Source organism: Brassica napus, chromosome A3 (genome assembly GCF_020379485.1).
Source record: "Brassica napus cultivar Da-Ae chromosome A3, Da-Ae, whole genome shotgun sequence".
Classification (NCBI taxonomy): Eukaryota; Viridiplantae; Streptophyta; class Magnoliopsida; order Brassicales; family Brassicaceae; genus Brassica; species Brassica napus.
In genome coordinates, this window is record NC_063436.1 from 30,415,765 (window position 1) to 30,433,830 (window position 18,066).

At 30.6% G+C, this 18,066-nt stretch overlaps 2 protein-coding genes and 2 pseudogenes across 3 annotated transcripts; 2 read left to right on the forward strand and 2 right to left on the reverse strand.

Annotated features, from left to right (window-relative positions):
• The first annotated feature begins 5,948 nt into the window (after window positions 1-5,948).
• On the forward strand, window positions 5,949-9,307 carry LOC106393984 (V-type proton ATPase subunit H-like). Of its 2 annotated transcripts, none has more exons than XM_013834616.3 (12): window positions 5,949-6,098; window positions 6,379-6,464; window positions 6,564-6,689; window positions 6,786-6,888; window positions 6,971-7,043; window positions 7,247-7,312; window positions 7,402-7,513; window positions 7,637-7,798; window positions 7,998-8,123; window positions 8,222-8,347; window positions 8,466-8,645; window positions 8,720-9,307. In XM_013834616.3, exons 2-12 carry the CDS (start codon window positions 6,435-6,437, stop codon window positions 8,966-8,968), a joined length of 1,353 nt encoding a protein of 450 aa, XP_013690070.1. In that variant the 5' UTR covers window positions 5,949-6,098; window positions 6,379-6,434; the 3' UTR covers window positions 8,969-9,307. The 2 variants fall into 2 exon arrangements, with proteins under 2 accessions (XP_013690070.1, XP_013690074.1); XM_013834620.3 differs by having other exon boundaries at window positions 6,076-6,292.
• Window positions 9,279-10,898, reverse strand: LOC106441136 (cyclase-like protein 1). The gene is made up of 6 exons (XM_013882943.3): window positions 10,447-10,898; window positions 10,340-10,384; window positions 10,187-10,259; window positions 9,984-10,081; window positions 9,810-9,880; window positions 9,279-9,633 (listed from the first exon to the last, which is right to left on the reverse strand). The coding sequence occupies exons 1-6, from the start codon at window positions 10,811-10,813 to the stop codon at window positions 9,508-9,510; spliced, it is 780 nt and encodes a 259-aa protein (XP_013738397.1). The 5' UTR covers window positions 10,814-10,898; the 3' UTR covers window positions 9,279-9,507.
• Window positions 10,899-14,054: 3,156 nt separating this feature from the next.
• Window positions 14,055-15,636, reverse strand: LOC106410373 (annotated as a pseudogene).
• On the forward strand, window positions 15,122-17,453 carry LOC106420653 (annotated as a pseudogene).
• Window positions 17,454-18,066: the final 613 nt, after the last annotated feature.

Below are 18,066 nucleotides of genomic sequence, written 5' to 3' on the forward strand. Positions count from 1 at the left end.
AAGAAAAATATTCACAGCACAAAAAGATGCTATTGAAATGATTTAGCTGAGAGATGTTATCAAATTGAGTAAAATTTTTTTACCAGATTGAGGAACAAAGATGTTATCGAAATGATATATCAAAGAGGTGTACAATCATATCATATATAGCTTCAGTGGAGAAATAGTCATAATAGGGTATCTGCATATAAACCAAAAGAAAAATCAGCTCTCATGAAATATAAAAGCTTAATGTTCTAAAATAAGAAGAAAAAAAAGTTCAGAACATTATTAACATTAAAAGTTCAGAATACAAAGTTCAATTATTTCGTTTCTTCTACTGTGAATGTCTTATTTATAGTAAATTGGTAAACGTTTCTCATTGATTTAGCTTGCATGATAAGCTAAGAAGTAGAATATTCTTTAATAAATTCTCAATAAATCTTATACTTATAAGGTAATATTATTTTTGGAATATCTTGTTAATAAAGCTAAAGGAGAACATCTCGTGAATAGATTGCACCAGAATTTTGGTTGACAAGTCTCACCATAAATATTAAGTTTTAAATGCATGATTTTAGGAGAGAAAATATCTTGTCAATTAATTTCGTTTCTCTAACATCTAAAATATTTAGTGAGTATTTAATGAATTAAACAGAGAAATGATCGCAAAAAGATGTTCTTTGAATCGAGAAAACACAAAAGTTAAGTATTAAAGTGATTTCATTTTTAGTAGTGTCGATGATTAAAATAAATCGAAAAAGAAATTCTAAAAAATCAATCAACAAAATCAAGAGAATTCTTTCCATTTGTAATAAGGAAACTAATTATTACAAGTATTAACTAATATTGTTGCGCAAGTAATGTTAATAGAGGGATTAAATTATTTTTTCCTTTTCAATCAGTATTCAATGTTACTTTCTTTTTATAGGGGATCAATGAATTAAAATAAATTATTTGATTTGATAAAATGACTTTATATTCTAATATATCTATAGACTACATAAAATAATAAACCAAAATATTTACTTGAATTGATAAAATGACTTTATGTACCATACTTTCGACAATTAGTTACCATAAATAGTTATTAATAATATTATGTAAGTCATTTGGAATCCAAAATATTTATTTGAATTAATAAAATGGATTTATATACCATACTTTCGACAATTAGTTACCATAAATAGTTATTAATAATATTATGTAAGTCATTTGGAAAGTGATGTTAATTGGTCATTAAATTATGTTTTCCCTTGCAATTAGTATTCAAAGGTACTTTCCTATTATAGTGGGATCGATGAATTAAATGATATATCGAAATTACAAAATAAGGTAAGTATTTAGAGGGCTTTCCTTTTTAGTAGTGTCGATGGAAAATATAAATCAAAAAGAAATTCTAAAAAATATTTAACAATAAACAAATATTCAATATAAAGTAAATTTAATTTTATTAATAATTTATAACATTCTGTAAATTATTTTAAAATTATGATAAATTTATTCTTTAAACAACGATAAATAATTTAAAAATAATATTAATAAACATGTTTGAATTTTTTAATATTTAAAATATTCAAAAATACCTTCTTCACTAACTGAAAGTTATATTTTTAAATATAAGAAACTTGAGAAATGAAAATTTTAATTTTTTTTTTCAAAATCTAAATATCCGAACCAGATCCGAAATAATCGAATCCGAACTAAAAATACCCGAACCCGACCCGAAGTACAGAAATACCCGAACGGGTTCTACACCTCTATACCGAAATACCCGAAAATCTGAAATACCCGACCCGAACCCGAACGGTTACCCAAGGCTAAACTAAATTGATAATTATTATCCCCTAGCTATATATGGGCTTAACGAAATCGACAATAGTTTTGGGCTTGTCTACATAAGTGATTGATTAAAATAAATGAAAAAGAAAAATTCAAAAAAAACCAGCCAATAGAATTATAACGTTTTTCCTAAGAAGCTCTATATGAGTGCCACCTCAGCAGAAATCACTAAAGTGACTTCTCTTTTAATGTATAGAGGGATAAATACTTTAAACTTTTATTTGGCAACATAGATAGCAGTTAAGAAAATAGTATTGTTTGGAAACATGGATACGAGTAAGTTAGAAAAACAAAATGGGCTTATGTCATTAAAAAATTGAAACTTCATTACATGATATTAAAAAGTAATGGACTTATGTTACTTGATATACATAATCAAATCAAAATAATGATTTAAAATTTATTATATCAAGAATTCATTCAAAAGTATACATATTCAAAATTTATTTTTTACTAACATATTTTCGAATAACCATTATAAAATATTTTCAATATATATAAGAAAAATACAATACAAAGCCCAATTCAAACATCCACTTAAATTATGGTTTTTATATTTCACACTAAAATTTAAAAATATAATATATGTGATTATTTACATGATTGTGCGTATAAAATATTATTAATTATAAGATTACTTATTTGATGGAACGTATAAAATATGATTAATTATATGATAACACATATTTTTGTAACCTATGATGACACATATAGGATATATAATAGTGATTAGGGGTGGGCGTTTGAGTTCGTTTTCGGATCTGTTTTGGATTTCGTGTTAGGTTCAAATTTTTGAGACTTCGGTTCGGATTTGGATAACCAATTTAAATTATTTTTAAAAAATTAAAAATTTATTATATAATTTAATATTTAAAAAAATCCATAAACAATAGAATATATTACATATAAATTTGAATAACATGTACCTAACTTAAGATATAAATTGGTTAGGTTTAAATATTTGGATAGATAATTTATAATTATTTAAGTATTTTTGGAGTTTTGAGTATATTTTAACTATTTTAGATATTTACGTTTGATTATTTTTATATATTTTCAAGTATTTAAACGAACTTAAAAGTATCATATATATTCTGAATATTTTTATATATAATAAATCTAAAAATAATTAATATTCATGAGTATATAAATCTATTTTGGATACCCAAAATATTTCGGTTCAGGTCGGATTAGGTTTCAGTTATTCAAATACCAAAGTTTTGAATAATTCGGATATTTAATCAATTTCGGTTCGGATTTGATACTACTTATTCAGAATTGAGATCAGTTCGGTTCTTCGAATTCGAGTTTTTTGCCCAACTCCAAATCCCTTTCTTATTAAAGGAGAAACATCAATAGAAATAAACCTTGGCCTCATGTGTTTATTACATGAGTGTCATTTCCTATGTGTCATCACCTAAGGCACTCTCACTAGCTTTTTAAATTAACCCTTTGTGACCTAGAATAATTACAACAAAATGCCATTGGACATATAAATTATACAATATGCTTTATTTTGATCTCGATCGGTTTTGTGACATATGCATTACAATCCGCTTTGAAACAAAAACCAGGACTTTATGACAGGCAGAGAATCCGATTTGTTTACGGTTGAAAAAGGCAACAAATAAATTTCGACATCTATCAAATGCATTTTAGGTTTCGATAATTATTCAACTTTTTTGTTTACGGTTTGTTATTATACTTTTGTTTATGGTTTTTATGAACATTTTTTAACTAATATCAAATCGTATTATAATCATACATTTTTGAAACCGAGTCAACATTTTATGAACATTTCTATGGAATATTTTATGAATATTTTATGTAACATTTTATAATAATAATCGTAAGTTTTATAAACATTCATAAAATAGGGATAAACATTCATAAGAAAGGAAACACAATTGAATTTCAAATCGCACATATTTTTATGCAGAATTTTATGCTTATAATCGACCGTTTTATAAACATTCCTAAAATAGGAATAAACATTCATAATAAAGGAAACACAATTGAATTCTCGCAGAAGCTCGATGCAAACACAATATTCCAAATTATTACCTACGCTTAATTGGTCAAAATATAAAGGAAACACAATAATATTGTTAACGTATAAAAGGAAACAAAATTCAAATAATCGGAATACTTATCTTAATCGAAAGAAGAATATTCCTGATTTATTTTGGCGTGACCATCACGGATCTTATAGTACCTATTTCACGAAAACGCATCACGCAATAACAAAATAAGGTAAGTGGTATATATGGGATTAAAGAGGAGCATTAATATTGGTATCGTCGATTGAATTTGGCGTGGAGAGTAAAAACTTAGGCTCTGTGTTTATATAAATAGTAGAGCAATTCGTATTACACATTGTTCTTTTAATATTTTAAATTTTCTTTTTCTTTTTTTATACATTGTTCTTTTAATATTTTATTAGACTATTGCTTATGTTTCATTTAATATTATATTTATAATTTACCCGCATGCAAACAAATATACAATTTAATTCTCATGACCATCGCATGTAAATTTATATTGACATACTAAAATTCCTAACTATAATCCGTACTTTCTTACATATATTTTTCTTACTATGCCTATAACTTTAATTATGTCTACATATTAAAATTTATAATACATTAATAATCTCCTTGCTCCGCGCATGGCACGGATTATCACCTAGTAGAGTAATAAAAAATACAAATTACATCATATATACATCCGCGCGGGCGTGCAGATCAAAATCTAGTTTGAATATTAAACTTTGTCTCCACGCCAAGATTATAGGCCTTTCAAACTTATGATAATGGAAAAAGGAAGTTTTCATTAACTCATATATTATATTTAACTATGATTTCTCAAATTAGTTTATTATATAAGTATCTCTATATATTGAAAAAATAAGTTAGCATATATGGATCGATTACAGCCAATTACATGCACATAATAAAATTAGGTTAATTGTACTATTTCGCGGACAATTAGAAGGAGTTTAAAGGCACAAAATGTATATGATTTGTATTTTTTTTTTGAAAAAATGTGTTGCAACTAAGATTTATAGCTGTAATGTATTGTTTAACAATATGTCTTTCATTTAAGATTAAATAATCACTAGATCTTGACTCGTGCGTCCGCACGGATAGTTGCTTTTGTAAACGTTTAAAATTAAATACATACATTATTGTACTAATTAAATAAGAAGAGACTAATTAATTAAATATAACTGCGTTAGTTTTATTATTCTGAATAAATGATTTTGATTAATTTAATTTTTAATAAACCAATTATATAATATGATAATTTAATATATTATTTATAGTTTTTTTATGAATTATATAATATATTATGAGTCTGTAAATGTTCTTGCTGTCAAAAAAAAAAAAAAAAAAAATGAATTGCAAAATTGGCTTTTTGATTTAAAAGTAAATAAAAAATTGCATATCTCTAAATTTATTAGGTAGCTAAATATTAGGCAATTTCGTAACAATTTTTATGAAAATTGTTATTTATAAGGTCAATGGTATTGAATAGTAATTATTGAGGAAAACTTAGGATTAAATTTATTTGTACTTCAGATTTGCACGGGATCTTTACCTAGTGATGAGTGTATAAGGTTATATATTGGATTTATTTCAGACCAAACAATTAGCATATGTTTAAAATAGAAAAGAGTGTAACATGAAGTAATATATATATCAACACATCTAGTAATAAGATCTACGTTTCTAATCATTATATGGAAAAACCCATTTTTCTTTCTGGAAATTTTTATTTTAAACCAAAATAGCTTAAGTTAGCAAAAGAACAAAGTTGTTTGACTTATTTTCTTACATTTGTTTACTTGAACAATTGCAAGAACTGACCTAAAAACAAATGTACGTACATGAAAAAATTTAAGTAAAAAAATCAAGTATCTAATAAAACAAATATCCCATTTTAAGTATACAGGAAAAAAAAATTATTACATCATATAATTGTTCTAATAATTCTATAAAAAAAAGATGGAAGTGTTCCCATATCATAACAGGCCCAAGCCCAAGAAAAAGCATCATACAAAAACAGCCCAATCCCGAGGACCATGATAAGTGGGTAAGAGTAGGGGTAATATTGTAATTTATAGGAAATAGAAAAAAAACTGTCAGCGTCTGACTATTTTGATTGTCCTATTAACTACTTCCACGGTTCAGATCCGAGCTCTCCTTATCTTTTCAGAAGAAAGAAGAAGAAGAAGAGATCTTTCACTGTCTTCTCCGTTCTCGTTTGCTTTTAAGGTCAATGTTGCTCCTCTGTTTGTTGTCTTCTCAATACTCGAGTGATCGGATCATCTGATTCAATCGATTTTGAATTGGAATTGCGTTTGCTACTTGATCTGTTTTAGTTCTTCTTCTTCTTCGTCTTGACATTTCGTGTAGATCGGTATTGTTAATTGCATCATTCTCATTGATTGAGAAAAAAAAAAGACAAGGTCAATTATGACAGGATGATGACAAAATTGGGTACAAGATCTTTTTTTGTTTTGTCCTAATTATTTTCTTAATGCATTTTGTGTAGAGATTCGGATCAGTTTCAATCTAAAGAGAGGTGTTAGTTAAGATTCTCGACTATCCATGGATCAAGCAGAACTGTCTATGGAGCAGGTTGGTGTTTTTTTTTTTCAGATGCTGTCTAAGTGTGATTGAATTGTTAAAACATTTTAATAATCTATGTTGTTGTTGTTGTTGTTTGTTACCGTGAAGGTGTTGAAAAGGGATATTCCATGGGAGACTTACATGACGACCAAGCTCATTTCGGCTACAGGTCTCCAGCTCTTGAGGCGCTTTGATAAAAAACCTGAAAGTGCTAGGGCGCAGCTGCTCGATGAGGTAACTCTTCTACCACTATTTTAAAACAATTTACAGGAAGTCGAGTTAGTTTTCTGCTGTGTTATTAGTGGTTGAAGTGATATGTTTGTGTTGCAGGATGGTCCAGCTTATGTTCATTTGTTTGTTACCATCTTGCGTGATATATTCAAGGAGGAAACTGTGGAATATGTTTTGGCTTTGATTTATGAAATGCTCTCTGGTAAGTAAATAAATAAATAAAAATCTGAAGATATGTTTGCATTCACCTTTTCTACATATTAATGCATCAACTTGTTTGGCAGCAAACCCAACACGAGCTCGGTTATTCCATGATGAAACTTTGGAACATGAGGATACTTACGAGCCTTTCTTGAGGTGAGTCCCTACGCCATACTCTTATGACTGTAATTTGGTCTAGGCAAGTACTATTTCCAACGTTTATTGGATCGAATCTGTTGTTGTTTCTGCTTTGGAAAGGCCTAGGACCAGGCCTTGTTTGCATTTTTCTCATTTTTCAGTTACATTTTTTGCTTGATTTTGGCTTTTGTCTTCATGCTAAACGATATGCCCTCCTTCAGGTTGCTGTCGAAGGGAAACTGGTTCATTCAAGAAAAAAGCTGCAAGATCCTTGCCTGGATTATAAGGTATTTGTAGAGTTCAATATCACTATATTAAACATTTTTCTCGCATACACTTCATTTACCTGACGGCTCTTGCTCTTGTTGACATATAGTGCTAGGCCAAAAGCTGGTGCTATTGCTAATGGGGAAGCTTCGGGTTCTAAAAAACCTATAACTACAATTGATGATGTTCTCAATGGGTTGGTGGAGTGGCTTTGTGCTCAGGTACCTCTTCTTTTCTCTTTTCCACTTTCAGTTTATGTTGGCGTTGCATTTTTTTTGAAGTGGTAATGATTCTTGAAAAGCGTTTGAGGTCCATTATATATAATCTTTAATTTTTAAATGCAGTTGAGGCAACCTTCTCATCCAACTCGTGGTGCTCCAATTGCTATCAGCTGCCTGTCGACACTGCTTAAGGAACCTGTTGTGAGATCATCGTTTGTTCAGGCAGATGGGGTGAAGTTACTTGTCCCTCTAATCTCACCAGCATCCACTCAGCAGTCTATCCAGGTAACTTTATACTTGGTGGAAGTAGTTTCAAGTGAAATTTGTTTATTTTGAATGACTATTAAAGCTTTGGAGTTATATTACTCCCTAATTCTAATGCGTGGCCTAGATAAATTTGTAACCGTTGATAGGTCTGTTTCAGTTTCTCATTCAATATGTCTCAGTAACTAATTCTTGTGATTTGTATGCTCTCGACCAACAGCTTCTCTACGAAACATGTCTCTGCATCTGGCTTCTGTCCTACTATGAACCCGCTATAGAGTACTTGGCAACATCTAGGACAATGCAAAGGCTCACGGAAGTGGTTAAGAGTTCGACTAAGGAAAAGGTGAGCTATGTTCTCTAGCATTGCTATCCTGCAATTACTTAAATTTCATATGACAGATGCACTTGTTATGTTTCTCTGACGGTGTTTTGTCTTAATAGGTTGTGAGGGTGGTCATATTGACATTCAGGAACTTGCTTCCGAAAGGTACATTTGGTGCCCAGATGGTTGATCTTGGACTCCCACATATCATCCACAGTCTGAAAACACAAGCATGGAGTGACGAGGTTAGACAAGTTCAACACATAGAATGATACTTACACCATCAGATGTGTATAAGTATATACCTTTGTTGCAAGCATCGCCGATGGTTTAACCTGTTGTTTAACTCTTGAATTTTGAAAGGACTTGCTGGATGCACTGAACCAACTAGAAGAAGGGCTAAAAGACAAGATCAAGAAGCTGAGTTCCTTTGATAAATACAAGCAAGAGGTTCTTCTTGGCCATCTTGACTGGAACCCAATGCACAAAGAAGCCAACTTCTGGCGTGAGAATGTCACTTGCTTTGAGGAGAATGACTTCCAGGTATTGGCTAGTTCTGTTTATTCCATCACACTACAAAACAATCTTAACCACTTGTTAAAAACCTGTTGGTGCAGATACTCAGGGTTCTCCTCACAATCCTGGACACGTCAACTGATCCAAGATCATTGGCGGTGGCATGCTTTGATATCTCGCAGTTCATTCAGTACCACCCGGCGGGGAGAGTGATCGTGACAGACCTCAAGGCGAAAGAAAGAGTGATGAAACTGATGAACCATGAGAACGCTGAGGTTACCAAGAACGCTCTCTTGTGCATTCAGAGGCTTCTCCTTGGTGCTAAGTACGCCAGCTTCTTGCAAGCTTGATGGGACTCTTGCATGTTTCTTTCTATATATAATGGAAAGCAACCAAAACACTGACACAGTGTTTCCTTTTCTCCCTGTGGATTTGTTGTTAAAACCTGCCCCAAACCCCTTCTACATCACAAGACCATCTCTTTATTATTTTGTCCTAAAGAAAGTGCTATTATACACTTAAATAATAGCTGCGTTGTTTTTTTACCTTTTGTATTTATTTATTCAATAAAAAAGCCTCGAGGTATATGCTATTGTTACAGACAGCAATCTCGGGACTGTTTGTTGCAAGACTGATGTGAATGTTCCAGTGTAATGCGGATGAGATAATATGGTTGCATTCTCTGCTAATGTTTTACAACATTGTTTCAGTCTATTAACTTTATTATCAATATCTTTCAGAATTACACATACAAACATACACATACGTTTATAACTGGAATCATCTCATCTATGATACCTGCTTTATGATTGTGGGATCTTGGAAGTAATAAACATATTATTTATGATCAGTTGGCTGACCAACTTAAAAAGAAGACGGAAGAACTGAATCACTTGATGAGAATGCACCTGGTTGGTGCCCCTTCTGCTCCAACCAATCTCAGCGGTAAGCAATGAAGCGAGTACATTCCTGCCTCAACACCATCCAGCTTCAGAGCTTCGACAGGGATTATATCCTGAAAATGATGCCAATTTCTCACTTGTTAGCTTAAGTATCTCTCTCACTTTCTTGTCTATGATGTTTTATCATATCCCACAAGAGAAAAAAGACACAGGGAAGCCTAAGCAAAGCAGTGGCGGTTTTCAAGAAACAGAAGCAATGTATACTTTTAATAGAGAAAGATATACTCACCCTTCCTCTAAGTATAACCTTGTGAGTTGCCGGTGACTCGTCAAAAGCAGCAAAGGAAAGATAATCAAGCCCTGGATTCCACAATCCAGAATTAAAACAGGTTTCAGTAAATGTAATAACAAAGCTAAGAAATACTCAAAGTATATGCATGATAACAGAAGTTACATCTCTTACCAACAAGTTTGATGTCCGTGTTCTCAACCAACCACTTGGCCCCATCAGTCATGAATCCAGAAAAGCTTGAATCGAACTCTTTCTTAAACATAAGCCGCCTGATAAAAAAATCCACAGGAATGAAATTAAGCTCAAAATAGAGAAGAGAGTAGTAAACTTTGACATATCTTCACAGTAATATTTGAGTATTATGGTAGATTTACTTGTCAGTGTTGGATGTTCTGAAGAGCACACGACGAACTCCCCTTGGAATATGAAGTGATTCCATTACCTCAGCTAATATAATTCAGTTAGACCAAAAAAAAAATTATACAAAAAAAAACATAACTTCAAATTATCTTCAGACATAAACTCACCAGTTATGTTCTTGTCTCTCGGAACATCAACCAACAAAGCAGGACCTATTAACAGAACTCAAATTATTATTATTTTTTTTCAAAAAAAAAACTCGAAAGACGATTACCGTTTAGAGTTTGGAGGTCAAGCGAATCGCAATCGAAACCAGCGTCGTAATACTCATCAATGAAGTGGCCTGGAGCATCCACGTGTGTTCCGGAGTGAACAGACAGTTTCATCTCCGACACGTTAGCGAACGATCCGTTCTTCATACTCGCGATCAGTCTCAGGTGGTTCGAAAGTCCCTCCTTAGACTCCCACGCCGGCATCTCCGGCGTGTAACGGTGGCTGATGTCGAATATCTTACCTCCGCCATAAACCTCCTGGCGGTTTGGCTTGAGGTCGTCGGCGAGTTTACCAGAGACGGCGAGGAGAGGTGAGAGGAGGAGTGCGGCGGCGAGGCCGAGGAGAGGGAAGTTCACGGAGCGGGTCATTGGATCGGGTCAACGGGTTTATTGATGGTATCGAACTAAACTATTCAATATGTCTGATTTTTTGGCATCGAGCTATTTAATGTAAGACGTGTGACGATTGGCTATTGACTTTTGAATTTTTGATAAAACCGTCAATATTGACTTTTTAACTATGTATTTGAGATAATTTCGATTTTCTTTTATTATTAATAAATTTTGAAACGAGATAAATTAATTTTCACTGTAATAAAATTACTACGAAATTTTTGATTTAGAAACTAGTTTAATTTCTATGTTTAGTTAACAAAATCGTAAAAAATTAATATCTTAAAACTAATAAACACTTTCAAATCACAAATCTCTTGATCATTTATCACCGCGGTGAGACACAACCTCTTCAAACACGGATCTGTCTCTTTTGAAATTATCATATGCTTCTTGATCTTCTTCTTCACATTTTTCCATGATGCTATGTAAGCATCTATGTCATTATATATATCAGTAGATAAAATATTGTATAAATGGTTAACGGAAGAAAATAAAGACTTTGTTAGCTGTTGTAAAATGGTATATAATGGGTTTTGATGTAGTGCGCTCAACTGATCTTTTATGCACAACGACTAAACATATATTGGCTGTCAACATTTGAAGTACTTCCATACAGTTACACAGATAGACAAAAAACAGTCAATTTCGACGTCCACACTACTATTTTGCGGTCCCGACTTACATTACATATACTGATCATATATGATAAAACATACATTAACTCAAAAATTATTTAAATTTCATACATCAACTTATAATTTAACCGTTTATCAGTGGTGACATGGTATTAACATCTCATATGAATCAGTTTATAATATTTTGTAATACAAAATGACATCAAATTTTTAGAAAGAAGGAAAACTTGCAGTTGACTAGAATCGGATAATCGTTTGTTCTTTATAAACCAGGTGTACATATATAATAAATACAGCTTTGTTTTTAACCGTTACAAAGCTATTATAAACGTTTTTATAGAATATATAATAAGTTAGCTTTGTTTTTAAGTTTTAACAGTTACAAAGCTAAGAAAACTCTGTTTTGCGTGCAGAACCGTTTCTTAATTTATATTATTATATATAGTCAACTATTCCTTTTAAGAGATTTGATCTTTCAGAATTTTTTTTATTATTTTACCATTCTATAAAAATGTTATACATTGTCTACAACATATATCTATTCACTTTGTTGTTGTCTAAAAAACACACAATTTTCTGCAGTGATGAATTCATTCAAGTCTGCTTTCATCGTCCTTTTAATTCTTACTGGTAATTTTAAATTTGTGTATGATATGAGAAACTCAAAAGCTTCACTTCTAAACTATAGACAGATTTTATATTATTTATAAACGTAAAAATTTAGATTCTAGTACTTATGTTTATTAAATCTTGTGCTGCAGTGGTGATATCCGTAACAGTTCAGATTGGTGAGGCGAGACGTATGTTACAAGAAGAAAAGTCTCTGCCTGTATTGGATCATCAAGTTTCCAAGCTGGTGGTTAAATTTTGTCCGGATGGTTGCCATTCCTTATGTTTTGCTACCACTTGTGGCTGTGTATGCCATCGGCCACCAAAACCATAAACTATGATCAACTAATATGAATAAAAAAATATGTTTTAACATTTCCTTTAACACTTTTGATTATTTCAAAAGATTATGACACTAATAAATTGATTTATAGGGGAAAAGTAAAAAAGTAGTCTAACTCATCAAGTTATTAATAGATTAATTCTCATTTAATTGTAGTTACTAGTTTCTTTTTATACCTATCTTGCCTTTATTTTCTTTGTTACAAAAAATAGTATTTACGATTTTTCCATTATACAGATTTATTTTTTTAAATATTTATGTAGTCACAAGTTTTTTTTTGACATATTTATTTCTCTTTAGTTACAGATTTACTTAAATTAGACAGATTTGCTTAAACAAATATGTCATGTTTTTGTCACAAACTTATTTCATTACAACAAATTTAATGATGATTTGACAAATTTAATTTTTCTGACCACAAACTTATTAAATTTTGATAGATTTATACATTATCTATAGATTTATTTATCTTTGGTCACAGAGTTACTTCAATTTGACAGATTTAGTTAAGATTCATAGATTTATTTTTGTTTTGACCACAGATTTATTTCATGTAAACATATTAATTAAAATTTGATAGATTTATTTTTCTTTTGCCATAAATTTACTTCATTCTAGCAGATTTAATTACAATATGATAGATTTTTTTTCTTACCATGTATAGAAAGTTTGATCTTATTACATTTCTGTTCTATACAACTTTAAGAAATTTAATCTTTAACAAGATCTTGACCCGCACAACCGTGCGGGTGATTATTTTTATTTGTACACACATAATTATTTGCTTTACGTGAGTAACTGTAATATTTACAATATACTAATTTTTTAATATAATATTTTAAAATACAACAATTTTATAGTTCATATACAATAATTCAATTGTTTTTCAGTGATAGCATATTTTATATTATGTGATAAAAAATTCTGAATTGAAATATACTATCAGTTAAGGATCAAAATTTTAATTGAAAATTATTATATTAAATTAATATCAAAAATTTAATATAAAATTCTACATGATTTTAGTTATAATTACAAAGTTAATTAGATATTTAAAAAGTTTTTTTATTTAAAATGAAATATACATTTAAGTTTTAAATAAACATGAAATTAAAAAATATTTTATAATAAAATATTAGGTGAAAATGCATATACATTTATCTAAATAAATACGAAATTAATTAAATATTTAAAAGGTTTATTTTAATGAAAATAAATAATATATTTATACTGTAAATAAAAAGATATGAAAAGATTTTATTCATATACAATTTCAGAGAAAATATAAGCATATCTATTTGATTTTTTTTAGAATAATTAAAAATAATTAATATATTTATAAAAAAAAAATTTAAACAACTTTCTAAAGAGTAGTCCAAATAAAAAAAAATCACACATGAACTAAGTCATGACTTCTATTTTAATAGACAAGATATTTCAGATTTTTTTTTCTTACCATATATAAAAAGTTTGACCTTATCACATTTTCTGTTCTATAAAAACGTTATACTACATTGTCGAGAACATATATATATTCACCTTGCCGTTGTCAAAACGAACACATTTCCTGCAGTGATGGGTTCATTCAAGTTTGCTTTTGTTGTCCTTTTAGCTTTTACTGGTAAGTACAAAATTTATATAATATGGGAAACTCTAAAGCTTCATCTCATAACTTTATACAATTTTCTTAATTATTTATGATCGTAAATAATTAGATTGTGTTACTTATCTTTATTGTTGCAGGGTAATATCCGTCACTGTTCAGATTGTTGAGGCGAAACGTATGTTACAAGAAGAAAAGTCTTTGCCGTTAATGGATCTTCAAGTTTCCAAGCTGGTTAACCCACAAACGGTTGGTTCTTGTAAGAAACCTTGCGGAACCATATGTATTAGAGGCAGTTGTCATTGTGTATGTATTCCGCCACTTCCACCACCAAAACTATAAACTATGATCAACTAATTAGTGAATAAAAAATATTTGTTTTAACATTACTTTTTAACATCTTAGATTATTTAAAAATATTCTGAGACTCATAAATTGATTTTATGCAAAATATACTAATTATCATTATCATACTCTAAACATAAAACTAGTGCTTAATTATGCGTTCGTCTCTCTCTTCAAACCTGGACGAGTTTCAAACTTACAACAAACACACATCATCTAATACATGGATGCATGTATAAATTCTCTATCAACAAACAAATGGAGAAAAAAACAAAGACGAATCAAGACTTCAAAACCAAACGATCCATCTTTATTCAGAGCAATATAAACTCGTATCTGGCCCCATATTGATTTAAGTGGATAGGATGTTTAGAAGAAAGACTCTAGCTTGTATCATCACCTTGAACAATCCTTCAAGTCTCTCTTTAACCTCTTCCGTGGCTGCCTCTACTTCTCCTCTTCTTTGATGTTCCCTTGTCGTCGTCACTCGTCACAACGAGCTTCCCTATTTCAGTTTCCATAGTTTCAAGCTTGAGACAGGAGAAGCCTTTCTCATGATGGTGATGATCTATTTCTTTCTTCACAAGCTTCATAAAAATACCCCAACCTTTGTGTTGATGATGACTCGTACTTTGTAATCCTTTCGGCGACGACAAGAACGACAACACCGTGCGCAAGATAAAACAAGTGATAACACTTGTTTCTTGCATCAATCTAATCAAAGGGCTAATCACTTGATCATCATCACCACACCGAATACAACCCTCCAAACACGCGTATGTCTCTTTCGACATTACTATATACTTCTTGATCTTCTTATTGACATCTTCCCGTGAAGCCGTGTAAGCATCCATGTCATTCTATATATCATTATATCTAATTCTAATTTATTTACTTTTTTTCAGGGATCTTCTTTTATCTAGTTATGTCTCTATATATAAAACCAAAACGTAGTTATCAGATTTCAAGAGTGATCATAACTCTTGCTTATTATATTCATCATATGACGTCGGATATGAGTTGAGTTTCTGTCTAAGACATCAAACACATCTCTGTAATCGGTATTATAAATTCAATAACTAATAAGATTTATGTTATGAAAAAATTTTAACAAAAAAAAGAAAAGATTTATGTTAATAAGATTTAACCAATTACTTTTTTACCAATAAATAATTTTATGCATGTAATCTGTAGTACATAAATTCAATAATTAATAAGATTTATGTTAACAAGATTTAACCAACAAAAGATTTCTGTCCATAAATAGCCCAAAAACAATGTATAAAAATATATTAAATCTACAGTTTAGCACAAAACTTTAATAATTCACATAAATCAATAAGAAAATTTGTTAATGTCGTCAACAACTATCTCCACCGACCCCATGAAGGTTGAAGTTCCACCTGTTCTAATGTTTCTGATGCTTCCTAACGAGTTGATATTGAGCTGCTTGGGCCGCGCCCCAAGATTGTACTATCCGACTCTCACCCTTGTCTCCAAGAGCTTCCGCTCTCTCATTAATTCGCCAGAGCTTTGTAAGACGCGTTCACTTTTAGCTTGCACCGAGAGTTGTCTATATGTATGGTTTCAATTCCAGAATGATGAGAACACACATTTGGTTCACTTTATACCGGAACCCTTATCAAACCGTCGATGATAACTCCCAAACGAATAAATTAGGTGGCTATAAATTAGTTCCAATTCCATCTTTAGATTCTCCTCCCTCGGCCATGTCAGGTGTTGCTGCAGTTGGTTCTGATATATATGCCATTGGTGGAAGTATTGATGGCGTTTCTTCATCTAGCATCTTCGTCATGGACACTCACTATCACACATGGTGTAAGGCTCCAAGTATGCATGTGGCTAGGGTGTCTCCTTCTGCTAGCGTTCTCGATGAAAAAATATATGTGACAAGTGGAGGAGGATGGGGAAAACTTGATTATACAAACTGGATGGAGGTATTCGATACCAAAACCCAAACTTGGGAGTTTATGCCGAGTCCTGGCAGCGAAAGCTTTGACTATGAAAACGTGGCGTTGGAAGGAAGTATCTACGTGAGGTCTAATGAAAAAGGAGAGACTTTCAAGATGAATAAAGGTAGATGGAGGGCGGCAGACCTAGCGTTGACTAGCGGATGGACATATAATTGGAAAGGGTTGTTTTGTTATTGTGTGATAGAGAACGTGCTGTACTGTTATAGTTCCGTAGATCTCTATTGGTATGACTTTATTGATAGACAATGGAGAGAAGTAAAGCGATTGAAAGGACGACTGCCTATGTCTTCTAAGAATGATCATTATCGATCGGCCGATTATGGTGGAAATTTGGTGTTTTTGTGGGAAGAGCTTGTGCATACTAAAAATGTTCAAAACAGAACGTTAGTTTGGTGCGCTGAAATTTCATTCAAAAGGCGCCAAAGAACGGAGATATGTGGAACAGTTGAATGGTGTGACGTTGTGTTTACATATACGAAGCAAAATACGAAGCAAGGTGATTTAATGCATGTTATTTCTACTACTGCTTGATGAATGAATTGAATTAGGCTTCACGATGAATTGAGTCATCAATATTTCTTTTGTTCCTTCAAAAACGAAATGTTGTTTTGTGTTGAATCTGTATATTTTGTAGGTTTTTGCTAATAAAAACTTCTATTTGGTTTCGTTTTGCAAATATACTACTAATATATAGAAAATGTAAATCAGATTATCAAGTCGGGATTATTCCGTTTTATAAATACTGATTGTGTATTCATTTTTGTAATTTTTATAAAATTGAATATATCTTCTAAAAATATGTATTCCGTACATTTTTTTAAAAAATATTATATTACTAGATAATAATTCGCGCCGTGCGCGGAATGAAATAGTTTATTAGATTATTTATTGTATGTACTAAAAAATTTGTTGTATGGCTTTTTCTAGGGATGAACATTCATAAATACGTTCGGATTCAGTTAATCTATTTGGATTTCAGATTTTTAGAATTAGAAATTTAAATCGTATTCGGATATTTATAAATTTGATTTGAATTTGATTCTAATCATTGCGGGTTCAGTTCGAATTTGAATTCGAGAATCCATTTTAATTATGTATTTTTAACAAAAATCTAAATATACCTAAATACTCAATATCTTAGAAAAGAAGAAGATAAAACATAAATTTTGAATAATGTAAGACTAAATATATAAATTTACATAAGAATTCATTCAAATTAAATATTTGGACGGAGAACATATAAATATTTTCAGTATTTTGAAAAGTTTTCTGTTATTTTTAGATATTTACTTGTAACTATGTTCATAATTTTTAGATATTTTCATATTTTTGAATATCTAATAGATATAAAATTTAAAATAATTAACGTATTTTAGTATATAATTTTGATTTAGATATTTTTGGTATCTAAAATATTTTAGTTTGGATAAGATTCAAGTATTTCTGAATATTAAACTTTTGAATCCATATGAGTACTTAATCAATTTTAGTTTGTGTTTTGTATTACTTTCAAATTTAGTTTGGTTCGGTTCTTTGGATCCAGATATTTTACCTAGAATTACTTTATTCTACTAATATAAAGCAAAATAAAATAAAAGTAAAACAAATATTATCGGCTTATGTAACATACATAATTATTGGACCATACTTTTAAGAATACCAATAAAAATGGTTGGACGCCGTGTCAATATTGTTGA

What these genes read in the sequence shown, in the direction of transcription:
- LOC106393984 (XM_013834616.3), top strand. Translation starts at nt 6,435, where the DNA reads ATGGATCAAGCAGAACTGTCTATGGAGCAG. An exon ending in GGGCGCAGCTGCTCGATGAG is followed by an intron (nt 6,690 to 6,785) that starts GTAACTCTTCTA and finishes TTTGTGTTGCAG; the next exon opens with GATGGTCCAGCTTATGTTCA. An exon ending in CCACTCAGCAGTCTATCCAG is followed by an intron (nt 7,799 to 7,997) that starts GTAACTTTATAC and finishes CTCGACCAACAG; the next exon opens with CTTCTCTACGAAACATGTCT.
- LOC106441136 (XM_013882943.3), bottom strand. Translation starts at nt 10,813, where the DNA reads ATGACCCGCTCCGTGAACTTCCCTCTCCTCGGCCTCGCCGCCGCACTC. An exon ending in AGAACATCCAACACTGACAA is followed by an intron (nt 10,082 to 10,186) that starts GTAAATCTACCA and finishes TTTTTTTATCAG; the next exon opens with GCGGCTTATGTTTAAGAAAG. An exon ending in CACGGACATCAAACTTGTTG is followed by an intron (nt 9,881 to 9,983) that starts GTAAGAGATGTA and finishes TGTGGAATCCAG; the next exon opens with GGCTTGATTATCTTTCCTTT.